The sequence below is a fragment of the Musca autumnalis genome, unplaced genomic scaffold (genome assembly GCF_047663935.1).
Source record: "Musca autumnalis isolate F117 unplaced genomic scaffold, ASM4766393v1 scaffold_4, whole genome shotgun sequence".
Classification (NCBI taxonomy): Eukaryota; Metazoa; Arthropoda; class Insecta; order Diptera; family Muscidae; genus Musca; species Musca autumnalis.
The window spans coordinates 107285386-107305685 of record NW_027411977.1 but is presented as its reverse complement, the minus strand read 5'-3'; the positions used below and the strand labels follow the sequence as shown (position 1 = coordinate 107305685).

The following is a 20300-nucleotide window of genomic DNA, read 5'->3' as shown; positions in this document are numbered from 1 at the left end:
AAAATAAATTTTACTAGTTTTTATTTCTCTGGTTTACATTTGTATTATTTATGCAAGGAAGACTAGTTTCGATCCACGCCACTGGATCTCATCAGTTCCCTTGTTTCTTGTTTGTGGATATTCTCCACCGAAGTTATTTTTCAATAACTTCTTCAACAAGAAACTTTTTATACCCAAACATCAATCGTCAGCTCGAAGTATAAAGGTGATCAAAGAAAAAACTTCAATGAGAAGTTTTTCTTTGGCAGCCTAACACAACTCCGACGAAAGTGTTTGCGAAACACACCAAACCTTTTCCCACTGCTATGTGGCGTCAAATTTCGACGAATGCACATAACAAAATGTAGTTTGTAGCTTGTCGCAGCCAACCATACAAACGGTGCCAGTGTTTCTCAAATCGAACATTGGTGGCGTCGTTTCCCTGCAAAATTTTATGGAAGTGGTTCCATGAGATGCCATGATTTCACTGGATCTTTTGCATTGGTTCAAATGAAGTCGTGATAGATCCGATCTTTTCATCAGCATTTGAACCCACTCAAAGGAAGTCGTGATAGAACCGATCTTTTCATCAGCATTTGAACCCATTCCATCGATCCAATAGAGATGAATTTTGTGTTTTATTTATACACATGTACATACATATGTATATTTTCTTTTACTTATCTATGATTTATTAAAGCTATGTAAGATTTATTACGCTAGGAAGACCCAATCATTGAGCAAAAAGTAGAGTCGGACTGCAATCTTTGGTATTATAAAAGTTTCCTTGCCTCTAGAGAGCCCTGCTTTACAAGTCGATTTGTAGATCCCTACAAAAAAAAAAAAAAAAAAAAAAAAAGTAAGTAAGTAAGTAAGTAAGTATTTTTATTCGAGTCTTCTTCTTTTCGATGGTACAGATATACAAAGTAAAATGATAACAATTTGTAAATCTTAGAACTATTGTTGTCTTGTTCTAATAACAATAAAAGTATATTGTAAATATAATACGCTACGTGCGAATTTTGAGGGAAGGCAAAATGAAAATGTAAACAATGATATGACAATAAGGTATGCTCGGTGACCTAAACATTGGCAAACAGAGCTGCGTGTCTGTATATAATAAATAAATAAATTAATAACAACAAAATTAAATTAAAACTAAATAACAAAAAGAGAGCTGTTCGCGATATGAAAAACAGCGAGGATGTATATATAAAAATACAAATTGGTGAGTAGATATCAAGGTGTGAAACGAACGCTCTTAAAATACTAGAGCAGTATATTATATACATATAAAGTAAAGTTTGTAAAATGCAAATGATATAACTATTTTTATCTTATTTATCACAGATAGTTAACAATTTATCCTCTGTGGGAACCTGGAATCGAGGAGGTGAAGAAAGGTGGCATTGTGTATTCATCGTTATCATCCTCCAGGTTCTCGTTTAAGATGCCCACCGAAGATAAGTAGGGCAAATCATTCCAGGAATTATCTTTTTCCAAATTATATATTGAATTTAGAAGGGAGTTGTCGTGGTCTGCCAGCGCTTCAATAAACTTTCGGTGATGGTGTAATGCATACTTACAAAAAGGGACAACTCCAGCGGAATTGTAAATGTAAGTATTTGAATATTTTTTGTGTTGGGATTCAAAGTTTTTATCAACGCATTTCCTCAGTACTTTTCTTTCAAGTATTTCCAATTCTTTGGCCACTATTGGAGATATAGTGAACCAGATTGGAAAACCATATGTAAGGATGGATCTTACGGCCACTTTGTACAGCAAAAGTTTGGTGTTCTGCGGTAAGTGTTTGCTGTTAAGAATATATGAAAATCTCCCTAAAATTTTCTTTGTTTTTTCTATGTTTGAGCGCACATGGACGTTGAACTTCAGCAGGTTAGTGAAGGTAATACCTAAGTATTTCATTGAAGTTTTGAATGGAATGTCAACGCCATCCAGTGAGAGTCTAAGCATCTTGCTTTCTGGTACCACAAACCTAGGACACTTTCCCGATGCATTGCGAATGCAGATCGCGACAGATTTGGCAGCATTAATTCGTATACCCCAGCGCTTGTAAAAGTCATTGATGGTGGTTAGGTGAGTAGTTGCGTAGGTTAATGCAGATGCTGGTGACTTATTGTGTGCGTAGATTAAGCAGTCATCTGCATATAGGATAGCTTTCGAATGATGGGATACGTGCGGGAAATCATGCAGAAAGATGTTAAACAAATATGGTGCGAGAATACTACCCTGTGGGACACCACTTTTCACGTCACCGCGGGAGGAAACTGCATCTTTAATTTGTACCATAAATTTGCGAGATGTGAAAAAGCTCTGCATGATTTTTACGATGAACGGATCAATATTGAGTTCAATTAGCTTGTATAAAACTCCAATGTGACATACGGAATCAAACGCTTTTTGTATATCCAGTGAAATGGCAACAGTACAGTTTTGATTATTTAAGTTTGACGTGATGTCGTTATGGAATTTAAGCAGGGCATGTTGTGTAGAGTGGCCTCGTTTAAATCCAAATTGAAAATTGGGAATTGGATCAAATATAAATTCTTTTTCTAATTTCTCTTTCAGGACCAGTTCAAACAATTTCCCTATGTTTGAGAGAAGAGAGATGGGGCGGAAGTTGTCCATACTGTCAATGGCGGCTTTTTTTCTGATGGGAATCACCTTGGCAATTTTCCACTGTGTGGGGAAATATCCATTGTTTATACAATTATTAAATATGCATGTAAGTAGATTTACAGTGGAGTCAGGAAATTTTCTGATGATGAAGTTGGAGACTCCATCGGGGCCGGTAGATCTTTTTGTGTTTACATTGCCAATAATCTCTCTTATCTTTTCAGGAGAAACAAAATGGTATGAATCTGGATTATCAAGAGCGTTAAAAGAATCATCAAATGAATAAATGTGTGGCGATGTTGAATTTACGCAAGACAACACTCTGTTATTGAGATCATCCAAAGGAACAGCAGGCACAGTTTCTTCAAAAATTGATGAGTAATAATTTTGGAAGTTATTCGCAATATCAGGAGGGTTCGTTATGGTATTATTTCCCACTTGAATTTTATTGCAGAAGGGAGCCTTGGTTTTTCCTGTGAATTTTGCTATTTCCTTGAATGCTGATGGACTTGGCTTGATTTTCTTCAGCCTAGTGTTGAAGATTTCTGTTGTTTCCATATTGATAAGCTCCTTTATAATAGTTTTTAGAAGTTGAATTTGATTGGAGAGGACGGAATACTCTCGGCTTATTCTATTGCCAGAGCGATGGAAAATTTTTTTCAAGTTTCTCTGCCACTGATGCTTGATTTTAAGAAAATGTCTTACTCTATCGGAAAGAGGTAATTTTCCGTCTTTTAACTCAATTTTTTGTGAGTGCATATCATGAACTTGAGAAAATCCGCTGTTAAAATTGGTAATAACGCAATCAATTTCATCATTTTCTAGGTTTCTGTTGGATGGCGGCATGGATTGGAGCGATATTCTGTCCAAATCTTGACGAAAATTGTCCCAGTTGGTTTGTTTGTACGATGTAAAAAATTGTGGACAGTTTAATGTGATACTGGGATATTCAAATTTCAACTCCAATTTTATAGGGAAATGATCCGAAAACGTCGGCATGGTGGAAATGATGTAGTTCTGGTTTAGAGCATCGACTAAATGTGAACTAATAAGAAAATGGTCTAGAAATGAAGCCCCATTTGGGTAAGATGGGCTCGAGTCACATATCCTGGTGACCTCCATCGAATTATCATAAAGCCAAGATGACAGGCATCTACCGTTTAAGTTTTCAAATGCATCACCCCAAGATGGGCTTTTTGAATTTAAGTCGCCACCAATAACAAAGCCATCGAAACTGCTGGAAAGTTGAATTAATTTATCCAGATCAGATTCAAGTCGTTGAGCGGGAAAATTGCATGGAATATATGCAGATCCAACCAAATATTTCTTGGAAGAACTGTTGGAACGCATTTCTATTTGGATGAAAGACGTATTTATACTCATATCCTCAGTGGATATACGTTGAAACTGAATAGGCTTTTTAATACACACTGCCACGCCAAGTGGAGAATTGTCATAAATAAAATTGTACCCATTAATTTTAACAAATTTGTTTTTCTTCAAATGACATTCTTGAATGAATGCAATATCTATATTGTTAAAATGAAGTATGTTGGCAAGTTCTACTTGCCGACTTTTTTCCACAAGTGATCTAACGTTAAATGTCAGGAACTTTATAGATCTATGGTCCATAATTAGATCTTACCTTTGAAAGAAGCTGCATAAATTGTTTCTTCGCTTCATCCTTTGACATTTTTTTGTAGTTTGATAAGAACAGTTGAATTTCCTGCTCTAAGGAAAGTTCTTCTGGTTCCATGAAAAATGTTGCAAGCTCCAGGAACTGCTCAATGATTTGTGGTTTTTGATTAGATGCTTGGGCACTATTTTGGTCGGTTCTGAACATACTGGCAAAAGATTTACCAGGGGAGAATTTGGCGGTGTTCAGTATTTTAGATACATTTCTTTGAGCGGTCTCTTTATCTTCCAATGCCTTGGTTATCTTGCTTTTCCTGGCTAGTATGTATTTTTTGTAAAATGGACAACCTTTAAAATTTGCTGGGTGCCCATGCTTGCCGCAATTGATACAAAATGGTTCCGTCGTATCAGAACTCGTCCTTTGGCATTCACCTGGGAGGTGTGTTTGGTTGCACTTTACGCAATTGTATGCTGAATTACAATTGCGGGAAACGTGTCCCCACCTTTGACATCTGAAACATTGGAGATCACCGCTTTTCTTTTTGGGTTTCTCCCAGTATATCGTTTGACTGAAAATTTCACGAATGTGTGTGACTTCACCGAATTTCTTCCCGGGGTGAAGGGAGACCAACATGAGACCAGTGTCTTTATTATTTTTGACAGACCAGGGAGTTTTATATTTAGATACTTTGTCCACTGTGTTTGGTATCAGTATATCCAACTCTTGCTTTACTTCTTCGGGTGAAGCATAATGATAGAGGCCACGAAGAACTAAAGAAGTTTGTTTTAGTTCCTTCGGTGTAAAAGAATAAGACTGGACATTTTTGTCTTTCAAAATGGCCATCATTGAAGTGTGTAGTTTTGGATCATTCAAATAAATTTTGCTTTTGCTTTTATTGACGTTAATGATTCTGAAAGAAGAATCGGGTAATGACGATCTTAATGTGTCTCCTAGCGTCTTTATATTGACATTAAACACAAAGATGGGCGGACACCAAGAAATCTTGGGCTTATGGTTCACATCCTTGGCTTTGGTTGGTGTGGGATTGCTGACAGGGGGTGGAACAATGTCAATGTCTGCCAAAGCACCAAGAATACCATATTTATTCTGATCCTGTGGGATAAAGTTCTTTATCCTTTCTTTAAGATCAGAAATGTCTACATTGACTGGTGACAATACACCTTCAATCCTTTGTCTTTTGCGTTCATTTTGTTTTGTTACTTTTGTTTGTGTATTTACTGCTTTCGTTAGCGCCGGTACATGAATATTTGATGTTGATGCAATTTCTTCAATGCAATCATACTGCATGTCGGGAGGGAGAGATTCAGGCTCCTCCATTGCAAATCAATGCAATAAGGAAGCCTTCGTTTTGTATTTTGTATTAAAATTCAATATATAAAAGGAATATTTTTTGATTGGAAAACAATACGTCTTGTTTGTTCGAATGTTGCCACCTTTTTTTCAAAAAAAAAAAAAAAAAAAAAAAAAAAAAAAAACAAAGATGTAAATACAGTTCATGATACAATTAGGAAGGTAGATGCATCGGCGAATTGCTACAACAAAGCAACTTTTTTGTAATGTAAACTGTCAAAATTTTCGCCGAATGGTCTCTTGTTGTCTCTTTTTATCGCTTGTGTTTGTCTTTAAAGTGATGACATGCTATCTCTTACTTACCCAATCATATGGTTATTTGTTTTGATTTTTCATGGCGAATTCCTAGTTTTTTGACGTTTTAGATTCGATCAGCTGGGCTGATGCATCTACCTTCCTAATTGTGCCATGATACAGTTCTAAGTCTTTGAAAAAAATTTACATTTCCAAAATGTTCGTAAAATAAAATTCTCGAAATAGTAATTTGCAATCTGTACTGGTGATGGGAACTGAAAAACTTTTGTAAGATGAATCAATCAGTTGCGGAGAAATTAAACTATGTTGCGAGTAGCGGCGGTGCTTAAACTGCAACAGCTGGACGGCCGAATGTCAAGTATCTCAATAAAGTTCCCAACCTGTCGCCAGCCACACACATCGTTTCCGAAGTCTGGAAAATATACCAGCTACTGAAGCCTAGCAAGGATGCCAGCAAAGGTGAATCGTGCAGACCAATTTCGCTTTTGTCGCCCGTAACAAAGGCCCTTGAGGCTTTAGTCCTCCCCAGCATCAGAAATAACTGTCTAGTTGCCGATCAATAACATGGGATCCGCAAGCAGCACAACAACTGCGCTGCCACACATATTAGTCGAGAACTCAATCGAAGTAAACCGTGTGATAGAACAGTGATAGTAACCCTTTGTGACTGTCAAACACTCTACGCTGTTTAAGTTCATCGAGCAGACTATGCTCCGGCCAAGTTTGAAACGTTGGATAATAAATTATATGTTTGGACGCCTGTCGTGCGTAGAATTTAGGATCATGTTCGAGACCCGTAGAGTGAAACTTGGAGTTGTCCGAGGTGATATTGCAGGAACTGTCTAACATATAACGTATGCGGATGATTGTACGATCTTGGTATCAGGTGAATTCCCTGATGACATTTGTGAATGGCTGAACTCATTTTTGTCTGATCTTACCACCCTTTTTCACGCGAGGAATATACAAATTACAGCCAGTAAATCTGCGGCCACTTTGTTCACCACTTGGGCGGCAGAGTTGAGAACAATAGAGTTGAATGTCATGGTCGATGGGAGCAGAACCAGGATCAAGAAGTATTCACAGGTTTAAGAAGTATTCACATGAATGCAGTCGCAGATCCAATCAACAACTATCTATCGTCTGCATGCGGTCCTCGGAGAATGTCGACCATTTATCTCAGCTGAGGAGCGTCAAAGCAGAGTATTTTTGGCTCAATACGCTCGAGATGGTGCTGCCGTCTAAATTTCTATAGGGCAAGGTTTCATAACACAAAACATCTGCTCAGCATCAAATCTACTAACAAACTTCAATATGTAGCGCCATTCATTAAGCAGAAAAATTAACATACCAACTACTGTTACAACAACAAACTGCAATTATAATTTTGATGATAATTAAATTATAGTTATTTCATAAATTGGTTTGAATAAATAAAAAAGCCATGAAAATCTTATTTCGGTACAGCATTTTCCGAACAAGACGTGAAAAATTCATGCCGAAGATTTGGTGAACATGACATGCCAAAGATTAGCGAAAATGCTGTTCTAGGGAATTAGTTAAGATCCCAGCAAAAAGTTTGCCTCCAAAGAGGCAATTAAATGATATGTACAAGTGATCTGGAAGTGCATCAAATTATGCATTTTCACTCATGATTTTTACAGAGAGTGACTACCCAGCAAAATTTTATGGAAGTGGTTCCATGAGATGCCATGATTTCACTGGATCTTTTGCATTGGTTCTAATGAAGTCGTGAAAGATCCGATCTTTTCATCAGCATTTGAAACCATTCGAAGGAAGTCGTGAAAGATCCGATCGCTTCATCAGCATTTGAACCAATTCAAAGGAAGTCGTGGTAGATCCGATCTTTTCCTTAGCATTTGAACCCATTCCATCGATAGAGATGAATTTTGTGTTTTTATTTTTACACATGTATATATTCTTTTATTTATCTAAATATGTACGTTTAAAGCAATGTAAGATTTATTATGCTAGGAAGTCCCAATCATTGAGCTAAAAGTAAAGTCGGACTGCAGTCTTTGGTATTAGTCGTGTTCCTTTACATGCCTGAGGTTACCAGTTTTTACCCGCAAAGTGTTTCCTTACTTTTAAAAGCATACAATTTATATGAGAGCAGTTCACAACTTTTACCATTTTTGCAACAATTACCATTTTTAAAAGTAAAGGAACATACCAATTATAAAAGTTTCCTTGCCTGCTCTAGAGAACCCTGCTCAACAAGTCGATTTGTAGATCCCTACAAAACAACAAAATTTTCCAAAACGTAAAATAAAATTCACGAAATAGTAATCTGCAGTTGGAGTCAATGTCGAAATCTGCACTGCACTGCGAAGTAAAATCCTTTTGTAAGATGAATCAAAACCTGTTGCGGAGGAAGTAAACTCTGTTGCGTGCAGCGGCGGTGTTTAGACTGCAACAGCTGGGACGGCCGGAAGTCAAGTTTCTCACTTAAATTTACAACCTGTCGCTTGCCAAACACATCGTTCCCGAAGTCTGGAAAACAGGCCAGCTACTGAAGCCCGAAAAGGATGCCAGCAAAGTTGAATCTTACAACTCGATTTCGCTTTTGTCGCCCGTAGCAAGGACCCTTGTGGCTATAGTTCTTCCAGCATCAGAAATAACTTTCCAGTTGCCGATCAATAGCATAGGATCCGTAAGCAGCACAACAACTGCGCTGAAGGCCATCTCCATATTAGCAGAGGACTCACTCAGAGCAAGCCGTGCTCATAATCTAGAAAGAGAAGTGTAACGTTACAAGAGAGAACCTCTAGATCAACAAGCCTTTCAACCAGGTTTAAGTAGCATTCACAAGAATGCAGTCGCAGATGCAGTTATCGTGTGAATGCGGTCCTTGGAGAACATCCACCATCTATCGCAGCTGAGAAGTGCCAGCTGTCAGGACAAACCAGAGTAGTTTTGGGTCAATACGCTCGAGATGGTGCAGACGTCAAAATTCCTATAGGGTAAGTACTGATGACACCGTGGAAAACATCTGCCCAGCATACAGCACACTGCTCCTTTTAAATTGCCCTACCAATCCTGCTAAGACCCAGAGTCAGATTAAGCAGAAAAATGAGAATACAAACATATTAACTACTGTTACAACAACGAGAGCAAACTGCAATTATAGATGTAAACTTTATGATGATAAATAAATTATAGTTATTTCAATAATTCCTTTGAATTAATAAAATAAAAAAATGAAAATCATTTTTCAATACAGCATTTTCCATTTTCCGAACAAGACGTGAAAATTACATGCCAAAGGGTTGGTGAAAATGACATGCCATAGATTAGTGAAAATGCTATTCTTGTGAATTGGTTAAGATGGCATGCCAAAGGATTGGTATAGATGCCATGCCAAAGAATTGTTGAAGATGCCATTCCATCAAGTTAGTAAAGATGACATGCTTAGCATCTGAAAATGAATTGCATCTTTTGGGGGTCACGCTCTTGTAAAAAGAATGAGTGAAGATGCTGAAAAAATGACATTCCATTTCACTTGCACCCATTCTTGAATAGCATCTTTGGCATCGAACATTTTGCTGGGCACTGAAAGAGGCACTCCATTGCACTGCATTTTAACTGACCCTTTGGCACTGCATTCTAACTGACCCTCTGGCACTGCTTTTTAACTGACCCTTTGGCACTGCATTTTAACTGACCCTTTGGCATTGCATTTTAACTAACCCTTTGGGGTAGAATAGGAGGCAGTCCAAAGCACGTGTTTTATATGCCAGAACAAATAAAATGCATTTATTATTTGTGTAAAACAAAAATATTAAGAACTTTATTACATTAACACAAATTATGAAAATTCTCCATTGAATTCAGTCGCAAACATGCGTGTTTCCTCCGCTCTCCATTTGTTCCAAGCTGAACTGTTTTTACTTCATTTGCTAAATGGGTTGTCTTCCCATCACCAGTTAAGATTTCTTCTCTTGAGTTACCGGAAAAATGTTCACAAATTAAATATTATTTAGTTTGTATTAACAAATGTTTGGAAAAGTTAACACGCTTATCTCTTTTTGGAAAATTTATGCCGCTGCCTGTAGAGATGTACAAACTGATTTATGTACATGTAGGGATCTCTAACAACTGATAATAAAATTTAGCGAACGGAGTGCCTTTTTCACGACTTCGTTTGGACTGCATCTGGATGCTGTTAAATTGTGAGGAATTGGAGTGCCTTTTTCACGACTCCGCTGAACTGCATCCGGATGTTGTTAAAATGTGACAAGTGGATGTGATTCTTTGGATTGCATCCAAATGCGGTTAAAATGTGAGGACTGGAGTGCCTTTTTCATGACTCCGGTAGAACTGCATCAAAACATGCCGTGACAGAACTAGTCCACATTGCACTACTTCCAATTTATTTTGCTGGGATGACATGCCAAAGAATTGGTATAGATGCCATGCCAAAGAATTGTTGAAGATGCCATTCCACCGAGTTAATGAAGATGACACGCTTAGGATCTGAAAATGAATTGCATCTTTTGGGGGTCACGCTCTTGTAAAATGAATGAGTGAAGATGCTAAAAAAATGACATTCCATTTCACTTGCACCCATTCTTGAATAGCATCTTTGGCATCGAACATATTGCTGGGTTTTTATTGGGATAGCTAATACAATTTTGTTTTTCAACTGCGACAAGCTACCACCTACATTTTGTTATGTGCATTCGTCGAAATTTGACGACACATGGCAGTGGGAAAAGGTTTGGTGTGTTTCGCAAACACTTCGGAGTTGTGTTAGGCTGCCAAAGAAAAACTTCTCATTGAAGTTTTTTCTTTGATCACCTTCATACTTCGAGCTGACGATTGATGTTTGGGTATAAAAAGTTTCTTGTTGAAGAAGTTATTGAAAAATAACTTCGGTGGCGAATATGCACAAACAAGAAACAAGGGAACTGATGAGATCCGGTGGCGTGGATCGAAACTAGTCTTCCTTGCCTTACCTCTTGGCGAACAATGCCAACCATTTTCCACTAATAAATTAGTTGTTTTTAAAATAATAAAACAACAACAATGGGATTAAGCCAGACTATTTTGAAAAACAAAATTGTGTTAGCTATCCCAATAAAAAACGACGACACCAATGTTCGACTTAAAAAAAAGAACTTTAACGTAAAGGAACAAAGCTAGTGTATCTCTCTAAAATTGTTTAATGTACCTCTCATGGTACAAATACACAGGTAGCCGCATCGGCAATTGTTGGCAACATAAGATGTCAAAATTTGACATCAATTCAATGCAGTTGACACATTATGTTACCATCAGCTGGCATGATAATGCTACCTGTATTATTGTACCATGGTACCTCTTTAAATATTCAAAATAATTTGACAGTTGTCCACAATTTATAGGTTCCTATATGAATGTTGCATTACATTAGATTGGCCTCTGCTAGCATTCTTGCTTGGCTTCATTAGCCGGGATACCTTGGTTATAGGGACACTATTAAAGTACTCTCTCTGTTCGGTTCTCGCTGATTGATGATTCAAAGGAGGATTATTTTGAATGTTACATTTGAACTTTTAAGTATCAGAATTATCTTACTATATCCTTTCAAATCTAAACATAAAATAATAAATACAAAATACAAAACAAAATAATAAATGAATTAAAATTAAATTAAAATATAACAATTAATAATGGCCAACAGTATATCATTTAAGCTTTATTAATTGATTTTTAAAAGCACATTCAAAGCATTATTTTGAATTTATCTTGTTGATTTTGTTAGATACATTTATATTTTAAATATGAATATAAGTGTTTTAAACGCCCACTTTCAATACTCAATATTGAAAGGATAATGTGGACTCTTTTTGGCATGATCCATGGGAATCAAACGATCTCCGGTATTAAATGAATCCATTATTTTATGATCTTCTGGTGAAAGTTTAAAATCGAAAACATTTAAGTTTTCAATGATGCGTTTTTTGTTCACAGATTTGGGAATAGGTACGGCTCCAAGTTCAATCTGTAAAAGTATTATAAGATGTTAATTTATGTAATTGAAATTGTCTATAAGAATTTTATATAAACATACCAAATATCTCAAGACCACTTGGGCCGGAGTTTTGTTATACTTATCACCAATTGTCTTTACTTTATCGTCGAATAAATAAACGGGTAACTTTTTGGCTGGTTCGGGTCTACCGAGTGGACAATATGCTGTTACCACAATATCATGTTTCTTGCACAAGGCAATCAAGGGTTTTTGGTTTAATCCTGGATGGCATTCAATTTGATTATGAATCGGTTTTATTTTACAATTAGCCAACAGACGTGCTAATTGTTCGGAATTGAAATTAGAAACACCGATATTCTTCACCAAACCTTTCTCTTGAAGTTTTTCCATGGCCTGCCAGGTGTCCAAGTAATCGACATCGCTTAAAAGATGGACAATTAAAAAAAAAATGTTGAAAATAGTATAGAATAAATTATGTGTAGGTTTTGATAAAAATAGCAAAGCACAATCCTGTTTTTGATTTCAAATTTTTAGATGATTAAACCCCTATTCCCGACTTCAGTCATCGATGGACGAAATATTTCATCGATGCTATATTAATCAAAACGTCGAGAGTTTGTATTTCATTGATAAAATAAGACCACTCAAAACTGTTATGCTTTTCAATCTTTTCATCTAAAACAAATATTTATATCATCATTTTCAATACCTACCTTAATTCTACTTCACCTTTGGCATTGGTTGGCATCATAACATCATCACCACGATGCACATATGAATATGGCCAATGCATTAAATATAAATCTATATAATCCAAGCCAAAGTTGGCCAAAGATTTGCGACAGGCATATTCAACACGTCCAGGTTCATGGAAATGGCACCATAACTACGAAAATTAAGGGAAATACATAAACACACGATACGATAAGCTCATCTCTCTGCAATAACAAAAGCTAAAAACTAGCGATTATTATGTACATTTTAATTACCTTGGAAACGATGAAAATATCTTCTCGTTTGATGGTACCTTCGGCAATTTTATCATTTACTGCTTTGCCAACCTCGTGTTCATTTTCATAGAAATATGCGGTATCAATGTGTCTATAGCCAACATCAATGGCATCTCGTACAGCACGTTCGCAATCGCCGCCCAAAGACTTTATAAGGGGATAAATGAGGATATCCAGCAGCAATAAAACAACACCCACCAACCACATCAAGGAACAATGATGACAATTTTAGTTGAAATTGCACATATAAACGTACATACATATATAAAATGGTTAGCATGTTGAGATAGAATGGAATAAGTGCTTAAACAAAGTACTTCACATTGGAACACATGTTCCAAAGTTCCTGTCTATATATGTATATACGGATAAGATTTTAACATTGCAAATGCGTAAAACTATTTAAAAATAAATACGTGTCAATGAAACCTTGTTTTCCTACGTGATTAGAGTTAATTACCGCACCTAATTGAGGAATAAGGAAATTAAATGTTGCCGATATTGAAATAAGGAGTGAAATAATTGCCAGATTGGCACCTCATGTGCGTATACTAAAAATAAAACAAGTAAAAAAGTGTCTTCTAATCATTATTCACAACTCATATGCCTGATGAGCTGACTAACCCCCAGCGAAACGATCGTAACATTTTGGCTGGGTGCGTCTGACTTCGCTAGAGTTAACTTTTTCAATACAAACTCCTTAGGACGTGTTAGCTCAATTCGTCCTAATAAGACAACAATAAATAAAAATTCACACCAGAGCCCGGCTGCCCCAGCTGAGGTTTGAACCTGGGTCCTCCCGAACAAACTGACAATGTTAAAGATGTCTTAGCGTTCTAAGCCACTGCCAACCCAGCAAACCAATCGTACAGACATCGTAACGAAATCGGAACGAAATTCGGACGATACGTCCGATATCTGTAGTGGGATTCTCTAACGCATTTTTTGGGTATCGACAAAAATCGTTAAATTTAAAATGCTTATAATTTCGGTAATTAACGATATTGTTCGGTGATCTAGCGACCAATAAAAAGTATTCGCAAACTTCCACCGATAGCAACAGTGATGTCAACTTTTATTTGAACTTTTCATCATTATTTTTGCGTTTTAATTTGACCGATTTTTTTCGGTAACCAAAAAATGCCCTAGAGAATCCCACTACTGATCCGAAATCGTAACGATATCTTAACGAAAGTTGTATGAAGTGGTTGATATAATTTCGGAACGAAATTTCGGAGCGATATCGGATCGATTTCGGTCCGATTTCGTAACGAAATCTGAAGAAAATCCTTGGGAAATTCGGAAAGGAAATTTCTTTCCGACATTCGTTCCGAAATCGGAACGAAATCGGTACAAAATCTGAACTATTTCCTCTTTGAAAAATCGTTTAGAAATCGGAACGAAATCTGAACGACTTTACTTCCGAAATTGTTCAGACGTGTCTGACATCAGACATTTGGTTTGCTGGGAATCTATCAAACTTCCGAACTGGAAGGCATTACAATTCATGAAGGAATACCCCTTCCATTCTATATGTTTATGTATTTTAAACTGATTTTAGATAAGACACTAAGAGGACTTTGGTATAAAAAAGGCTTAAAAATACGTCATAACTTCTAATTTGCAATAATATCCGTATAAATATATGTTATAAAAACTCCACCTTTGTGTTCTAGCCATTATTCACATCTTATATGCCTGATGTATGTCCAAAAATCGGCTACGCAATCCAAAGTTTTCCTACATCCAAGTTTCTTCTATACTTTAAAGTTTTTCTAAGTATTTTCATAAGGTACCCATATCAAGTAAATCCGTTCATATTAACCGGTTCTACGATGGAGTTTTTATTCAAACTTACGGGTCAAAAAATCGCATAAGCGGGTACGTCCCAGGGAAAAATATATAGGTGAATATTGCGAAATGACTTGTTTTGGGGAGTCGAAAACGGCAAAGTGCGAAAATGGGTTTACATAAATATTTTTCGGCTGATACTATTTTATAAGTCAATTTTATGCATAAATTAGCAAAGGACCATGTATATTTAAGGATTTTAAGGTTTCTTAAAACACACGGGAATGACGTAGACCCACGGTAATGATATTTAACCCAGATAAAGCAACTGGTCGTTTAAACGCCACAAAAAATGGTTGCAAAAATTGACGTAAAACTCAGTTTTTTCGAATATTTTTGTGGGGTTTTTTGCATTTTGTTATAGTATTGTCTGTTATCTGTCATTTCATTCCTATAATGCTTCATTTGACCTACGCATTTCCATGCAATTGACCCAAAACCCAAGCTATTAAAAAACGACTTTTTTTGTAATTTTCGACTTTTGATAAAAAATTTAAATATGCGATAAGAATTTAATCATAATTGTTAGAATCATATAGGGTCAGGGATTTGTTAGGAATATAGTAAGGATACACCAATATTACCCTCCAAAGTTTTTTGCACTTTTAAAAGAAGGCCCGATTGCAGGAAAACTATACGTTTTAGAGAAAAAAGTTATTTATTAAAAAATGCTTAAAAAGTCTCAAAAATAAAATATTCATAAGTTCATTTTTAAGTTTTCTCGCAACAAAAAAACATACAAAAAATATTTTTTCAAATTGGACCAATATTAAAGAAGTTATGAGTATTTCTTTGTATGTAGTTTTTACAGAATTTGACTTTTTCAAGGCGCGATATATCTGGAAGTGTTAGTCAAAAAAAAAAAAAAATCTGAAAATATACTAAAATGTTTTGCGAATGAGCAGCATCACCACAGCAAAAAATAAAGGAAATCAAAAACCTCATCGTGAAAAAGTGTCCGATTTCACTCAGAAATCCCCGTATGTATTGCAAAAGCCAACATAAAAAAAATATCTTATTATCAGGAGTTTGTCCCCAGGTATTTATCAGTTTCGTTTTGTTATATTATATCAGCAACTTACACAAATAAGATTAATATGTCATGATCTGGACTTTGGAATGGTGGTATTTGAACGTGTTTGAGCTTCTTGGACCCGTTTTACCGACATTCAGAATAATAACTATTAAATATTTCTTAATGATGTCAGTGGAGATGTCTTTCCAATCATTATTATGTACTAAATTTTTTGCTTGGTAAAAAATATAGTACCCAAAAATTCGGTATTCCAGCTTTTCTAGAAGGTATATAATTTCCATATTTGATGGGTTTTATTCGATTTAGCACACTTTTTGGGATTTATTACGATAACAGAGTATAATATCTATCCATTTAGTAAAAATTAAGTGATTCCAATAATATTGTGGGAGGAAATAGAACTCTGTTGTAGGTCTTTCGAAATAATACACAGAGGGTCTATTTCTCCTTATAGTGTCCAGAGGTATTTAGATGTTTTCAAAGCCAAAATCGGGCTGTTTTGCATTGGTCCATTATCCGACAATACATATTGAGTCAAATATTCATTCTCATACGTTTTTTTACCTGTCTGACGACCCTCCACGACGGCTTTTATTATCACTGAACTTTATCAAATTTAATACTGTTAGTCCATTATTAGCCGCAAAAGTTATAAACATACATAATGACTACAAAATTTTTAAAAATGATTAGTTTTATAGTACTGATTTTCCCTATGCAATACATTTATTGTCACCTCAAGGTAGTAGGTAATTCTTATTTTAATCCAAAAGGACCAACGAGTTGTGAACAAAAAACGTATAGTTTTTACATAGTTTTTTGCCAAAAGCGAACAATTAATATGCATTTTTTACAATTTTGGCCTTTTGTTTGTCAAAATGTAAATAACGGAAAAAATACTCCGCAAGGGAAAGACAAATTTTCGGCAACATGCACAAAAAACACTTCAACAGTTCTCAAACAACTGACTATATTTTTCACTTCTCGTCGGTGTAATGCTTAAGTGTTCCATACACTATTTTTGACATTTTGATTTACAGGTACCTTTCAAGGGTTTCAACCCTGCTCTTTCTGAATTTCTAGTCGATTTTCTTCTATCTCTTATAGTTTTCGAGATATACAAATGTCAATATGTTCCATATGCACTTTGGACGCAAATAAAATCTGCTTTTTGTTCCATATCCATAAAGTTCGGCGCATGGAATAAAATAACTTTGAACTTTTTTGTTCCATATCCATACCGTTTGGTGTATGGAACAAAAAAATACAAAAACGAATTGTTCCTCACAAAAAATGATGGCGTTTGGAACAAAAAATTGCCCAATTTTGAACAAATTGTTTTAAAGGACTAGTTTTAAAAACTGAAGAAGAATAGTTTTTAAATCAAAATATTTTAAAATATTGTATTGTTAAATTTTGTTATGAAACTAAAATTTATTTTTTCTTAAATTCAACGCCTCCCTCTTAATAAAAGACATGTAAGATAATTAAAATGTCAGAAAATGAATTAAAATAGAATTCTATTGCCACTACCAACACATAGCTCACAGAACGATTATTGATTTTTTTCGATCGGATTAAACGATGAAATAAGACAATAAAAGTAAGCTAATAAACATTATATTTTTCGAAAGTGGAGGAGTCCACTCCTTAAATAAATGTAAAGGATACATATAACAATGGTCCCTAAAGCATTTAGTTTCTACTACAACTGTTTTATTGAAGCCCCCGCATTTTCAGGTCTATAGCAGCACTTCTCATAACGGAGGTGGAACACAATTGATCAAAAGTCTGTTTGCTAAAATGTGACATAAAGTGTTCATGTGACACAAATTGCCAAAAACATGAAAAAAGATCCTATGGAACAAATCAACAACCATTTGCATTTATAAAAATTGATCATAATTTCTAGACTATAACAGATATCTCACTAAAATAAACTCCTAATATATTCTTGGAGTTTATGTAAGTAGAACTGAGCTCTTAAAGTAATTAAATTTTTGCACCAAATCTAGCCTGTATGGACTAAAACATTAACCTGAGTTTTTCTCGAATCTGGCAAATGTCATATGGAACACTTAAGCATGACACCGACGTTCTGTCGATTATCTTTAAAACTAACGGGAATTGTCGTTACATTGACAGATTACATACCCAGCAAAATTTATTTGAAGTTGTTCCTTGTGAAGTAGTGATTGAATAGCTTTTTTTGAAGCAGTCCACGCAGAGTCATGAAAAATGCAGTCCGTTCTTCACATTTTGACAATGTCCGATTTGAATCCATTTCGTAAAATTTTCACATTTTAAAAATTTCAAAATTTTGCAAAAAAAAACTTAGAAAGACAAAGAACATAATTTGTTTCTTGTTAATTATAATAACAGCAATATGTTTGCATCCATAAAAAGTAATTTGTATACAAAAAATAAATCTTTGTTTGTAGCCAAAGAAGTAGTTGAATCATATGTTGTTGTGATTTATTCACTACAAAGAACTAATGCAAAATGTGTGCTTAAGAAGTAAATTAGACAGTATCCTCATTGCACCATGCCCTTGTAAAAATCATGACTTCTTTCACTAAAAAGATGTAGTCCGGAATCACTTGCACTCATGATTTAACTACTTCTTTGGCTACAAACATTTTGCTGGGTATGTATGTATAAACAAAAAACCGGTTTAAAGCATTTTTTCTTAATAAAAACATTGGCGCACGGGAATGACAATAAAATAGGGACACGACTAAAATGTCTCAAAATCATTATTTAAAAAAATATATATTTTTATGAAATTAAAATAGACTTTGCTCATTCTTCTAGAATTACTCTCCGTACTTCATTTTTATAATATAACGACTGGGGACACGCACGGTAATGAATATTTGCACATGGCCACCAACTTTTTTCATATAAATATGTAGAATATTTTATTTTGATTTTCGAACCTTGTTTTATTTACTTCGTTTCTAAGAATTTAAATTTTTTCAATATTTTAAACCCTAAATGCGTCGTGAAACATAAACCAGTCTTTTCGCAATATTCACCAATATAATCCCGTAATCAGGAAGACAAAATCTATCGAAGATTTTTTTAATCCGAGGTTTCATCGTAAAGTTGTTCCCAGATCCGAAAAACGACAAAGCGTACAAAGTGCTCTTGCGTGTGTATCCCAGACGCAGGACATTAAAGATAGTAAAATTGCCTTTAATATCCTGAGAAAATATTATATGACAAGTATTTTTCCTTATTTCGGTTTGATTTATGCAAATTAACCAGGTCCAACTGTATTTCTAATCATTTAATCTTGTTTATTTTGAACTGAGAGAAAAGCAGGCAATCATGACCATAACAGCTGATAATTTGCTCACAATTCAATTACAATCACACGAACACCTTGTATCGTGCACACAAAACAACTATAGAATTTAAGAAATTAGAACTGCGCCCTCAAACAATTCTTCTGTTGATAATAGTCGCAATAAATTATTAAATTTATTAGCAGTTCCAAATGATACCTATCTGTCGCATATTAATTACAAATTTTATTGTGGTGGCGTATGTATAGTAAGTTGGTTGTTTTACAAAGCGAATGACAAATTGATCGTAAACACTGTTTTTACTTACGGTATAAGTGCCCAAACCAATTGCTTGCATTTTACTTCCATTATTATGGGTCACATAGGGAACTTTTTGTGTACCACTCATCTTTGGAATGTTTACTCTTCCAAATTCTATAAAAAATTAAAGCAAAATGTTTATTAAAAGATAACTTTTTACAGATGTTCAGTGTTTTCATTTTACCGGCCGGTCAACTGAAGATGTTTTGGCAAATTACTCTTGCTTACTGTCAAATCAACAATTTAAATAGCTTTGCTTTGCTTCCCATCCGATTATTGAGAGTTGATGTTTTTGAATGAAATCAAAAGTTTCTTTAAGTTCTCTCTCAAAGTAGAAAAGCTTCACGATGGTATATTCAAACAGAGATGGAAAGTTAACATTTCAAAAACATGGAAGTTTGGAGTGTCCCTTAACGTGTATTAAAGCTGTGTTCTAGAACTAAAAAGTTTTTACCATATTTACGACTTTTACACATTTTACTAGAAAACGCGTTCCCATACACAAAAAAGTTGTAAAATGTTCACTCCTCTTTAAACAAAAATGGCGCTGAATGACGCTCTCTTTAAAAACTTTTTACACGACAAATTTGGGCGAGTAAAAAAATAGTAACATGGTTGCCGGCGTCTGATTGGCTGATACGCCGACTTTGACATTTGTTCCAGTTTTTTGACGTATTTTCCATTTTTCCGTTTTTTGCAGTTCTCTCTTTTACGAGTTTTACTATTAAAAAGTACGGGAACGAAGCTTAAGTTTAGCGGTTATTCTGAAGTTCAGAATCTGAATGTAAATTCCCCGTGAGTTTCCTCACTTTCTCCTTTAAGTTGTAACGGTGGAAAGACAAAGCTTACGGGGAAATTTTGTTCAGCATAACGCCCTTTGTTTTTTCTTTATTTTCTATTAAAATAATTCACATTA

General features: G+C 35.1%; 2 protein-coding genes across 2 annotated transcripts; both read right to left on the bottom strand.

Annotated features, from left to right (window-relative positions):
• Positions 1-732: 732 nt before the first annotated feature.
• On the bottom strand, positions 733-5707 carry LOC141402400 (uncharacterized). Its single transcript, XM_073983530.1, has 2 exons — positions 4262-5707; positions 733-809 (listed from the first exon to the last, which is right to left on the bottom strand). The coding sequence occupies exons 1-2, from the start codon at positions 5588-5590 to the stop codon at positions 753-755; spliced, it is 1386 nt and encodes a 461-aa protein (XP_073839631.1). The 5' UTR covers positions 5591-5707; the 3' UTR covers positions 733-752.
• A 5867-nt stretch (positions 5708-11574) lies between these two features.
• LOC141402402 (aldo-keto reductase 1B-like) lies at positions 11575-19691 on the bottom strand. The gene is made up of 6 exons (XM_073983533.1): positions 19569-19691; positions 19392-19498; positions 12866-13033; positions 12590-12762; positions 11955-12297; positions 11575-11885 (listed from the first exon to the last, which is right to left on the bottom strand). Exons 2-6 carry the CDS (start codon positions 19470-19472, stop codon positions 11694-11696), a joined length of 957 nt encoding a protein of 318 aa, XP_073839634.1. The 5' UTR covers positions 19473-19498; positions 19569-19691; the 3' UTR covers positions 11575-11693.
• Between the last annotated feature and the right edge of the window lie 609 nt (positions 19692-20300).